Below are 13,457 nucleotides of genomic sequence, written 5' to 3' on the forward strand. Positions count from 1 at the left end.
GAGTTAAAAATACTCCGGGTAAAAACTCCCTAAATCCGCGTCTACTTCCGGTGGTGTCCGTCTACGTCGTGCCGTCTGCACTGTCTGGGAGCTGAGCACAACAGGAGGAAAAAGCGTTTCTCTTGCAGCAGTTTGTTCGTGCAAATACCTTCACTGCTTGCTACTAGCTGTAAGTCTCGCACTCTGGGATTGTCGGAGGTTTCTTTTCCTTTTTGTATTTAATTGAATTCAACTTGGTTTAGGAAGAGTGGTTGTTCGGGGGTCCGGCTATATCCTGGGAAAAAACAATCAAGGGAGGCGTTCCTTGTTTATACAACTATTTGTGAGGGTTGGGTTGCTGCTAAATACCAGGTTTACACCAGTTTCATAACAAGTGCAGTGAACATAAGTTGACTTGGTGCCTCCTGGGTGATTTTAAGGCTAGTGTGGTGTGCTGTTACACAAAAGTTAAGCAGATAGTGACTTTTTTTTTCCTGGGTCTTTCTGTAATATCATTTGCATGTCTGCTGACAAGAGCAGCAGTTAATGACCACAGTGAACACTATTTGAGACTAATATTAAAATTTGAGTCATTAACCGCCGCACTCAGTGCTGTATATATGTCATTTGTCCGTTAAAATAACGATGCACTTACTGGACTCTGCTAGCTGTTTAATAACAACTTGAGCTCTGATCTGTCCTTTATCTATTTAGAAAGTGTGTCAGAGGCCAAAGTTTAACCAGTTACATAAGGCCCTCCACCCCCGTTATTGTTATACCAAGTACTACAGACATACTTTGATAGTGTAATTTGATTTTCAAAATAACAGCTGCACCATATAGAGATAAAATTCATACAGTTACAGTCAGCTTGTTTTTTCAGAGCTAAACCCGGTACATGCTGTTACTGTGATTTATCTAATTATCAGCCACTTTATTAGATACATTCGGTATTACCTTTTTAAAGATTGGACATTTTTTGTAATCAGAGATGCTCTTGTGGATAACTGTGATAATTATTTGAGTTAGTGTTGTTTTTAAGTTGCTGTTGTCAGCTCGAAGCAGATATTTCAACCATATCAACCAGATATTTTCTCTGGAGTCTTTTTTTTTTTTTCATTTTTGGAACGTCTTCTGTAAACACTAGAAATGGTTTTGTGGACATTTTTTAAATATGTCTAAATGCATTTCTGGCTAATTTACCGATATTCGTCTTAATGAGTGTTTTGACTGGTGTATCTATTAAAGGGGCTGAGTGTTGATCATAGTTGACCATCCTATTGAATTTGATTGTTTTTGTGGAGTTTTTGTTTTTTCTTTTTGTCCATGTTAAAATGCAGTCAGATTAAAAGTTTCTGCCACTGAACTGCAACAAACCTTCACTGTTGTCTAAGAACTTAAAATTAGTAAATGTAAATGAGACTAAACACAATAGATTACAGTGAGTTTCACGGAGGAGTTAAGTGTGAGGAAACTCTCATTTTAAAAAGTTGGATTTATTCATTTATTTATTTATTTATTTATTTTTTAGCAAAACGCATCAGAGGTACCCATTTAGACATGGGGTGAACATACTCAATAAGAGGTGGATTAGTGATGCTGGATTATGGTGGTGTTATCTATAAATACAACTCCACCCCTAAATCCCTGCAATCAGTTTCTCTCCACCTCGATGCTCAGCTCTTTGAATTCAGTTTAAACATTCAACCTCCAGGTTTTTTAACACAAAACAGGTGGAATAGCTTTTTTTTATAATGTGTATAACAGAAGTGATTTTGTGAATTTCTTTCTGTCCACAGACCAGGATGAATGTGGGTGTGGCTCACAGCGAGGTGAACCCAAACACCCGAGTGATGAACAGTCGAGGGATTTGGCTGACCTACGCACTTGGTGTTGGTGTGCTTCACATCGTGCTCCTGAGCATACCCTTCTTCAGCGTGCCCGTGGTGTGGACTCTAACAAATGTCATTCACAACTTAGTAAGTTCAGTTTTCTCTCATGCTGTGTCAGTGCTGCTATCTGAGCTTCAGAAACAAACCAGGCTGTTCAGGGGTTTTTCTACATAGAGAAAGGCTGTTTAGATGGTGCCAAAAGGAGCAACAAAAAATATGATTGAGGGGGGGGGAAAGAATGCAATTCAATGCTTTGAATTGCATTGCATAAACTCCTTTTTCAGGCAAGTTTTGTTTTTTGTTTTGTGTATTTTATGTTCAATATAGGTATTTGTTGTGCCTGAAAATGAATGAATAAATGAATGAATGAATGAAATATGACATCTCTGACTTCCAGCTGCTGTATTTCACACAGGCGCTGGACAAGCCAGCTAAACTGCAGTGGTTTGGTCATGATTTTCAGTCTGTTCACGCTCCAAATGTCTTGCAGGAAATGCTCTGAGTTACAGCCCAGACTGACCTGGTGGGTTGAGCAGTAGTTTATTTCAGGTTTGCCAACACTCACTCACATGTGACACGCTTTCGTTAACCTGTTTCAGCAGCAGCTCTGATTCCAAATCTTGCACTTGCTGTGTCCAAAGACATGAGGATCTCGTGGATTAACTTTTATTTCCATTAGCAACGTCCCCAAAGCAACAGGAAAATCAGCATGTGCTCAAAGTAGAATTCATCCACTGCTAAAGTTTCTCTTATATCTTATAAATATTAATGAAAACCATCTCTCGCAGTTTCCCTGAAAAGTCCACTTCACTGGATATTAAAGTCTCTAAAATTTATTTGCATTTGTTTATTTTTAACAAGTACTCAGGAAAAATACTGACAGTGATGCGTTTTCTTTGTTTTGTTTTTTTTCTTTTAAGATGGAACAGAGCCCTACATCTTTGATAATATCAGATTTCTATAATCTGGTTAGTAATGGCCACATGTCACAGAAAAATGGTCAAATAATGCAGCTGTGGTCATCTACTGAAGGCCTTCTCTGAGCAGGACGATGTACTGATATTTTACTATACAGTATGTCTATTTATCTTGCTATGTTTTTTAAGATTCTAGTGGTGTCAAAATATATCACGTTGTCTTTTTGATTATTTTTACATAAGTGGGATGGTGAGGTCAGATGCTGATTTTGTTTATTTGTCTCCAAGTTTACTAAGGATCTGTATTGGTCCTGAAAAAGCCACATTGGTCAAAAGACTGAAAAAGTATTCGCCTCCAAAATTTAATTTGAATACATTTTCTTTTATTAGAGGGTTAATAAACAACAAAGTTAACATTTTTAAATTTAACAGATCAAAGTGAGGTCTTCAAAATCCTTGTTTTGTTCTAACCAACAGTCTATAGTTAAAATAAATAAATAATTAAAAAATAATTTTCTTTGTTTGGCAAGAAAAGCATTAAATTCTATGTAATAGTGTAAAGTGTGCGTGTTAGTCCCCATAGGGAAATAGTTCCTCTGCATTTAACCCATTCACCCAGTGAAGCAGTGGGCAGCCACCAGTGCAGCGCCCGGGGAGCAGTGTGTAGGGACGGTACCTTGCTCAGGGGTACCTCAGGGTAGCCGTTCAGTGGAGTCGAACCCCCGACCTTCCGATCATGGGCCACCACTCTACCTACTGAGCTATCCTCTATATTATTTCAAGAAAGTTTTGTGTTAATTCTGATTTCTAACGCTTATCAGTTTGATTCAGGAACCCTGTTTTGTCTTAAGGCGGTTTTCCTTCTGACAGCCTGATGACTGACCTATTATGATAATTTCCCCATGCCTCAAAGTCTGACAAGAGTGACCTTTCATTGCTGCATGGCTGGCCTCAAATGAAGAGAGTTGATGTGGGTGACGTCATTGAACAGTTTGAGCTCAAGGATTGTGTATCACAGCCAATAAGGAAGGCTATTAACAGTAGCGGCTGAGGTCAACTATAGCCTATTGTTTTCCACCACAATACACCATCAGTGTGGTGATTATTTCTTGGCCGTATGTCAGCGCTTCAGTTTCATTACATTTCCCTCTGTATTGCAGCTTTTTCCATCTAAAGCTCCAGTGTTTTGGACACAGACATGTAATTAGAACCTCCCAAGATGGCTAACTTACGAGGGGAATCCCAAAAGTAAGGTATTTATTTTTTGGGAAATACAAACAACCATTTATTTTCCATAATATTCGCATCATTTTAAAGCTTGAAGACTTATTTTTCTACATAATCACCATTTTGGTCGATGCATTGTTGTAGACGCTGTGGCAGTTTTACAATGCCCATGTCATTACCTGCTCACGGCCGCTGCAGAATTGCCTACTGGACAAATGTTCTTTCAACTTTGGGAACAGGTGGTAGTCACTGGGTCTGAAGTCCAGACTGTAGGGTGGGTGGGTGATGAAGTTCCAACAAAAGTTTGCCAGGAGATCGACATGGGCATTGTAAAACTGCATCGACCGAAATGGTGATTATGTAGGAAAAATAAATAAGTCTTCAAGCTTTAAAATGATGTAAATATTATGGAAAATAAATGGGTTGTATTTCTAAAACAATAGGAGACCTACTTTTGAGATTGCCCTCATAGTTGACAATAAGAGGACATCACATTTCTTTTTGGCCAGTCTGTCAGTACACTATTGACCGCAGTTTCCACTCCACAGGGAATGTATGTCTTCATGCATGCAGTCAAAGGCACCCCTTTTGAGACCCCTGACCAAGGAAAAGCCAGACTTCTTACTCACTGGGAGCAGCTCGACTATGGCGTTCAGTTCACCTCATCTAGAAAGTTCTTCACCATCTCCCCAATTATTCTGTACGTATTATATACCAATGATTCTTTCTGAACCTGTTGTCTTTAGACATGTACCTCCAACCCTGATAGTTCTGTGGACATTACCATGTGTGAGAGAATGCCAAGTGGAAACTTCTAGGAAAATGATACTAGTGACATGGAACTACCAAAGATTTTGAATCCATGAATGCCCGTTTGAGCCTGGCTCCAACAGTGACACAGACTCCCATGTTAAAATGCTCTACAGCAGAAATAAGATGTTTACAGCGTGCCACAAAAAACCTCTTAGTTTCTATGGTTGTACAATAGTAAACCATTAGCCATTGGTGGTAGACTCCACATCCTAGTAACTCCACAGAAAACGGTATTAATTAACAGATAATTAACACACAATTCTCTGGAAGGCACAAACTCTGTGGAGAGGTACAGCTCAGTGACTTCAGTTGGCTGAGGTGAAGCCTGGCTGCACATCTCAGCTTCCACATGTGAGTCAAAGAGACTGTCCCTGAAAATAAAAACATCTAAGCATTTCTGGGCCTGAGCAGAGGATATGTGTGTCTTTTATTTTTATCCTATAAATGGTTTCAGGACTTTATTACCTGAACCATTTTACGTGATTAGGGGAGTTCCACAGGGTTCAGTATTGGGTCCAGTCTCATTCACATTGACCAACTATGATGTCCGTTTTTATGCTGGTGACATAGTTCTGTACTGTATAGTTGTTATGATAGTGTGAAAGACGGGAAACTATTCATAGAGCCCAGTGGCAGACTGGAAAAAATGTTTTACTTTTTGTGTCTGTGGAAAGTGACTTACTTTAGGAGGCGTTGTATTTATTTATCTATTTTTATTTGATTGAAACCAAAATGCTGCAATGTATTTCTAACACACTGTCTTTTTTTTCCCACCTTTACAGATACTTCCTGGCAAGTTTCTATACAAAATACAACACAACACACTTTGTCATCAACACTGCCTCGCTTCTGAGTGTCCTGATCCCCAAACTGCCACAGCTGCATGGAGTCAGAATTCTTGGCATCAACAAGTATTAATAATTGTAAATGCTGCGCCTCTCAGCAACTGAAGCTAATTCCTGTGTAGTCTGTACCGCCGATGTGTGTACCAAGTCATACAGTTTGTGTAACGGCCGCTGTTGTCGTATAGTAACACCAGAGGGGTGCACTACGAAACGAGGTACGTTGAGCCTAAAGAGTTTTCAGCGTCATGAAGGTAGCTCTGTTTTTTGTTTTGTTTTTTGTTGTTTTTTTTTAAACCAGATGACTCAGCTCTGGGCGGAGGCTACATTCAAAGTTTTTGTGTAACATTATCTGTTAATGAGCAGTACAGATTTTCAGCTGAGGTTATATATGCAAAACCTGTTGAGCCGTGTGTTTGTAATGCCCCCAAAGAAGCTGTGCAGTTTTAGTTGAACAAACTGTTACAGCAACAGGGATTTAAATGCATTAGGCTGGCAATGCAGAAAACGTGCTTTTATGTTTGTTCATAATTTCCTGCTGATGTAAAGCAGAGTAGAACACTGATTTGTCTAATATTCAGTCAGTAAACTTACTTCCACTTTGAAATGGCCAAAAACTCAAGTGATTTTCATCCTTTGTTATGGGACAGGGTCAGGCCTGAATGCACTTCCTGAGTTGTGTTAGGAATAAACTGCAGCAAAGAGAAAACACTGAGCAGTGTGTGATCGCAAAGCTCCACAGCTCTGCCCATGTTAATCAAAATTCTTAATATCTTTAATGTTTGCTGATCTCTCCTTCAAAATTGTTTCCTTGGACACCACTATGGCTAGTTTTAGATCGCGAAATCCTAGAACTTGTTCCATGCATTTCCACCCCATAAATAAATCCTACTGGCACAAACTTAGAAACAACGACGTAACCCGAATTGGAAGGCAGTACCTGCAGTTGACCAGTGGTTCACCAATGATTCAGAGATTCTGCCCATCGTTATTTTTATTCCCATATAAAATATCCAATCCACTGCAAGAAATACTGTGGAATAATGACTTCACAAACCTGCTGAAATGAAAGACGGGTTTTAAGGTAGAACTCTCATGGCGGTGGTAGAAAGGAAGGAAAAGATCACGCAAAGTTGTTTGGAAAAGTTGACAATGAGTGAAGGGGGCAACTAGAACAGGGTTCCTGCAGACTGATTTTGAAGGTTGTCTGAATCTGAAAAGGCATCCCTAGTTTTTATTAGTCTCAAATTTCCTCAGATTTAGAGAGGTAATTTAACGTCTTGAAATGTGGTTGGTCAGAGCAGTTGCATTGCTCGCTTTACTCAGAAATGAAGAAATGTAAATTCGCTGAATATTTGCTCTTCATCCAAGCATTTGTGAGTCACAATATGTTTTGTTCAGGAAGTGCCACAATGGGAATGAAGGTGCGGGGGAAAACCCCTACAAGTTTTGGTTCAGTTGCAAGCAGTTCTGACTAGTTGCCTTACATTGTTTACCTGCATAGTCTAGCTTTTTGCTCAACTACAACTACACAAGACAAACAACATGCAGCTAGAGCAGTGAAATCTATATGTAACATTTCTTACCCTGTGGAGGCTTCATCTTTTTTGCACATGCATTGGGTTTTGTATAGCACTTTTTACCTCCTGAAGTCAGACATCCTAAAGCGTGTGTGGCAGAAAGCAAATTAGCCGAAGCTGTACAGAAGAGATGACCATTGCTTCCATGTCTGAAACATGAAGCCAGTGCATTAGTGCCTTATATCTGCAGTCTTTTAATGGTCGAGTAATCTGGCTGCATAAAGAAGCCAGATTTTGTGGAAATATTTGGAATAATTACCCTCCCCTCCCCCTAATTCATCCACTTACTACACTTTCTACTTTTAAATATTTAAAACATGCAGTTTTGGGTTTTTTTTTTTTTTAATTAAGCTCCCCATCAGGGTCAGAGGCTATAGTTATGTGAATGACAAGCCAGTGCTACAGGAGTTGGTCAGATCCAGCCCATCCTCGTGGTGTCATAAAGCTAAGATGGCAACAGCACATACTTGCACAGACGCAAACTGAAATGAAAGTGGAAAAAGCTGCGATTCAGGCGAACTGGGAGTGATTCAGGACATGATACAGAAACGGTGTGAGGAGTCGAGACTTCCATGGAGCGATCAAAAATCAGCGTGCATGAGGAGGCAATGTCAAAGGGAATGGTTTCATTTTTTTTTTTCATGGGCAGAGATTCAGAACTTTTGTATTGAGTCCCATCTTTGTAAGAAACTTTCTTTCTGGCCTGATGTTTGGCTGTAGTAATTATCGTAAAGTCTTCACTGCTCAGTGTGATCTGCTCCTTTTTTCTTCAACACAGAGTCGGGATAAACACATCTCACCTTCATGACACCTGTTATCTCTGAAAGGAGGCCTGGCTGTGTTCAGTTTGCTTTGTGGTGCATCCCTCTGGTTTAAAGATGATATGTCTGTACATGACAGGATGCCATACGCATTACTAACTTATGTGAATATTTAATGATGTATTTTCGGCCTGCGTCGACCTGGGCGGGCCCAGGCATCAGTGAGGCTTTAGGCTGAGTTTACTTTTCTTCCTTTCTTTGCTCTCATCTCACACACAGTGATGCAAATTGTGTTTCTAGTCACAAAGATGTTGCAAATGTATTTTTCAAATATGTCTTACTTCGTGAGGGTAGGAGCCCATGGCTCGCTGTTTACCGGTACAGTCTGGTTTTGTAACGGGTGTCAGACATTTTCGTGCTGAGGAAGAACAGAATCAAGCTCTTCAGGTGCATGATTTCCTTTGTGAATCATTTGTAACCAATCAGAACAGCAGGCGTTTCTCATTGTACTCTTTGTGAGTGCGTGTGAGTGAATGTGTGAGTGAATATTATGTCCTTTATGTAGAAATGAGACAGATTATTGTTGTCAGATTAAGTGTTTACTGAGGGAGCTCCAGTGTCTTTGTGATGAACTTACACTCATGTAGCCACTCTCTTCATACTTTGAGGGATTATTTGATTTGTTTTTGTTGTTTTTTTTGGCTATAATTGAGGCAGCGAGTCCTACTTTGTTTGGCCATAGCTTGTAGTACTTGATATTTCTGGTTCTTAATCTTATTAAAATGTTTGCCCTCCGTCTACTCCGTCTCACGTCTTAATTGCTTCGTCGAGTTTCTGAAGTTGACGACTACAATGAGGCTCTCAGGTACTTTGCCACAAAAGTATAAGCTGAGAAATGAGGAATTCTTTCAGGACTTATCAGAATTTCACAGATGTTACTCTTCAGTGCCTGAAGAGTAATAATCAGCTGTATTGGATACCTTTGTTTAGGAGTGCTATCGTCACAGAGCTATCAGGTTTCATCTACATAAAGGCATATTAAATAGGAGCTATTCTGTTTACTTCTACCTGCATGTCTTCATCCGTAGATTTTATTATTCAGTTCAAAATAATCCATATTTATCTCATCCTGGGTTTATCCCCTGTCCGAAGCAAGAAATTTTAGCCCCTTCTTTTTTAGGTCAACTTTTCCCTCACAACCAGAAGATTTCAACAGCCTGAGATGACCTATATTAGTGATACACCCTCTCTATAACTTCACATGAGTTCATGAGATCTTCATAATCTCTTACATAAATAAAGCAGCTCTACTAACTGGAAGGTCACTGGTTTGATACCCAGCTACTCCAGAGTATCCTTGGGCAAGACACCGGAGTTGCTCCATCCTTGTGTGAATGTTGGGTTAAAAACACTTGTAGGACTGAGTGAACAAAATTGGTAGTAAGAAAGTGCTCAGAGTAGAAAAGCAATAGAAGTACCTGTCTATTTCAGCTACAGTGAAGGTGTCAGGGTTATTCTGCAGCCACCATGTCTTTTTCTGAATCTAAATCATCGGTGTAATTTGAGTCTAAATTCTAAATTAAAACTAATCAAATAAATATCAAAGAAATACTGCTTGTGATTTTCTCCAGAACTTTCCTCTAACTGAAGTTGGAATGAATGAATGTATTTGCAGTAAATAAAATTGACCACTAGATGGAGACGAGCACATCTGAGCACTCACTGGTTTTGCAACTTTAGATTAAATGTAATAATAGCAGTAACAGCAGTTCAGTGTTTTAACCCGGAGCTGGTTTATGGGTGACGATGTATAAATATGTTACATAACACATGAGGATTGTTTCTAGCATAGTAGAGAAACCGGTTCTGCAATCAGATAAGACCAAAGCAGAAAACGCCGAATCATCCTTTTCACTAATGTATACTTCAGTCCCCTACTGAAGTATTTTTTACTATTCTGAGCTAATGGGTAAAAAAAACAAAACAAAACTAACGGTAGTGCTGTGCAATACTTCGAATTTTTGTATCAATGCAATATGAAAAAAAGAAATTACAGGACGAGTATTGCCAATACCAATACTGATAATTTCCTCTTATAAAGGCAGTTTATGGAGGTAAAAGCAGTGTCGTGACTTATGAGACGAATCATCAATAATTTACAATTCACTGATTTTTACTTTACCCAACAATCCGTTAATATAGCAAAACGCACCTTTCAGCTTTTCGTGTATATTGAAACTGGCTTTTTTTGGAGATAAGGAATGAAATGCGCCTGACTGAAAAGCACTTTTTGCTATAAAACTGACATGATGATCAACACAAAGATTCAGACATCTTTCATAGCACATGATTGAGGTATATTTCTTTTAAAATAAATTTACAAGTAACGCAACAGAGTGGACTGCATACTGAACTTGACTAAAATATACATAAACTGCTATCAGCCCTATGAATGAATATCATGGCAGAACACTATTGAGATCTCTTTTATTTCCTTCTGTGATGTTTTGCATGCAGCATAGGTCTTCCCACTATGGCGAGTGAAATAAGTGCAGGAATAACATATCTTTTGTCCAGTGTGTTCACCTCGTTCCCGAAGCCTTCCTTAGTCACCGCATTTACATTGGTGATTTCAGTGTGTCATTGTGCACTGGATGGATGCGCCGACTCACCGGACCGGCTCGCTTTCAGTTGTTTCAAATGAGAAGCTCCTCACCTTCTGTGTGTCAAATTTAATGTTTTTGTATTTTTTTTTTAAGTCATCCAGACTCTACCTCCAGGAAACTTAAGGTGTGCGTGGGGCACCTGTGACTTTTTCCACGCAGACACATCATCAGGTAGTGATTCAAGGAGTTTGCTTGGTTTGCTTTTGCTTTGTGTTCTATTGTAGAAGCACACATTTTCTGTTTCAGCCAATCATGTACATTTACCTTTGAGAATCCAAATTTGAAATTGAGATTCAAATTCAATTATTTTTGCAGTTAACATCAAACTCTGCAGAGTTATTGTAGATGTATTAAATTACTGGGTAGGAGATCACGAAAAGAAGGGATCTCCACTGAGGCTGTTTATGTTAAAGAGCCAGAGTTCTGTGCTAAACCCCTGTCTCTGATGCTGAAATAAAATAATTCTTTATTATTTATTTGATTTGTACGGTCAGCAAAGAGGAGTGACCATCAGCTGAGAAAGCACTAAAGCTGTGATGTTTGCTTTGACAGTGTTGATGGAGAAGTACCAGGAGAGGAACTGATGTACTGCATGAGGAAGTGGCAGAGAAGTATGAGGAGTGTGAGGTGTGCAGCACAAGTGACTTAGTTTCAAGGGATTATATCAGTGATCTGTTCTGAGCCTTTTCTTGTTTACAGTGGTGATGGGCAGTCTGACAGGTGAGTTCAGCCAGGAGCCTCCGTGGACTGTTAGGTTTGCAGAAACCACTGTGATCTGCACTAAGAATGGAAAGCAATTTGAAGAGAGCCTGGAAAGGTGGAGGTGTGGAGAGAAGAGGAATGAAAGTCTAATAGAAGCTAGACAGAATACATGTGTGAACGACAGGGAGACCAATGGAAATGTGATGGTGCAAGGAGCAGAGGTAGTAAATATAGTCTGAGATGGTTTGGACGTGTGCGTGGGAGGTTTAAATCCATTAAACCTTTCAGTAAACTGCACCAGTTTAATATGCATGAAGTAAAAGAGCAGAAACTAGCATTGCTACCCTGGATGTCTGACCCGGTTTCTGATAATTCACTGGAGAAAACTTCAAAAAGTGTATGCAGGGTAAACATTCGAGGGTAATAGCACCATGTGGCATGGGCAGCTGTGATAGATCTCCTTCGATGAATTTGCATGCAAGGCTCATCTTCTAGCTTGATTCGTCCTGTGTCCTCCTGTCATCTGGACATCTCCTATAAGTAAGAATAAGGTTGCAAATTGCTGGAAAACTGAGGAGAATTAAAAAGAGCCAACTCCCACATACTTTGAGGGCCTGTAACTTGATAAATATTCATAAAAAGATGGTAAAGATTTGCATGGCTTTATTAAATATACTAAAGTTATCTTGCAAATAAATGTTAATAAATGATCAGTTTGAGTATCAGCGTCAAAATGTGTAGCTTAGATGACCAGAAGTTTGGTTGTTGCCGTTGTTTCCACATTTGACTGGAGTCAAAGTTTTGAAGTTTGTTTCTTTTTCTGTCCCTTTATGACTCACCTGAATTCCCTTGAGTGATGAGCTCCATCCAACAGCCCTGCATACTTCACTAATGAGCTTTCATTTCCTTTTACCGGTACATTATCAGATCGTTGCCCCCACAGGTTCCATTAACCTCGACGACTGAGATGGACAGCCTGCATCACCTGGTCTCCATTTCAGAGCATATCCGGTCCCGCGGGGAGATGTTCCTAAGTATGCACTCTGTGATTTTCTCTGTTTACTGTTCATGAGGTAAAGTAGCTGCAGTCATTATAAGTGTGCAGCAGGGTGCAACGGGTACATCAGCTGGACTGCGTCAGGAACAGAGATAAGAAGTAGCACGTTAAGCATTACTGTAATCTGATTACTTTTTCAAGTAACGAGTAACGTAAGGTATTACTGTTGCAAAAAAGTAATTAGATTACTGTTACTTTCTCATAAGCATGCTGCGCTACTGCGTTACTAAACCATGATTTTGTTTGTGAGAGTGTCTCATGACGATGACGTACATGTGTGAGATATCTGTGGTAGCAACAGGCGTGTGTAGATCAACAATGGATTGATCTACACACTCTACAAACTCGACCATGCAGAGTTTAAGGCTTGGACGTACTGACATTACTTTGAGTTTGATTCCATAAAAAGTGACAAAAATCTTAGCGTTCACTGTAAAGTCTGCGTGAAAAGAAAACTTCTCACTACAGCAAAAAAATTAAACTTCAAATCTGAGCAAGCCCCAAGCACTCTGCCATGGAAACGTGAAATTCACAGAGAAACCCCCGGATCCCCCCCACTGACATGACCGCTGCGGCACCGGGCAAACCTCCACCAGCCCCTCTCCTGCTAAACAGGTGAAAATAGATTTAAGAGCAACAGGACTTAGTGCTGTTAAATCTTTGGTTTTATTTATTTTTTTTGCTGTGTTTTACTTGCACACAAAAAATATTTAATTTTATATGCTGGAATTGAATTGAATCGATATACCTTTATTAGTCCCACAAGGGGAAATTTCATGCAGAAAATAGGTTTAAATGTTAAACAAATTTCTTCCGATCAGAGGATGTTGCATAGAATTTAATTTTTGCTTGTTGCAATGTGCCTAAAGTTAAAAGATTAAAACTAATATAACAAGTTTTAAAAATAGACTTTTTCATTTGATTCAATTTTATATGTTGGATTATGCAGAAAAAATAGAACTGGGCTGAAAGTTCTATGGCTTTATAATGTATTCAGGTTGTGCATCATGTTTTTAAAAAG

General features: G+C 39.3%; 1 protein-coding gene across 1 annotated transcript; it reads left to right on the top strand.

The window, feature by feature from the left end:
- Window positions 1–9: 9 nt before the first annotated feature.
- On the top strand, window positions 10–8,811 carry ormdl1 (ORMDL sphingolipid biosynthesis regulator 1). Its single transcript, XM_026145012.2, has 4 exons — window positions 10–169; window positions 1,779–1,958; window positions 4,564–4,715; window positions 5,611–8,811. The coding sequence occupies exons 2-4, from the start codon at window positions 1,785–1,787 to the stop codon at window positions 5,744–5,746; spliced, it is 462 nt and encodes a 153-aa protein (XP_026000797.1). The 5' UTR covers window positions 10–169; window positions 1,779–1,784; the 3' UTR covers window positions 5,747–8,811.
- The last annotated feature ends 4,646 nt before the right edge of the window (window positions 8,812–13,457 follow it).

Source organism: Astatotilapia calliptera, chromosome 16, assembly GCF_964374335.1.
Source record: "Astatotilapia calliptera chromosome 16, fAstCal68.1, whole genome shotgun sequence".
Taxonomy (NCBI): Eukaryota; Metazoa; Chordata; class Actinopteri; order Cichliformes; family Cichlidae; genus Astatotilapia; species Astatotilapia calliptera.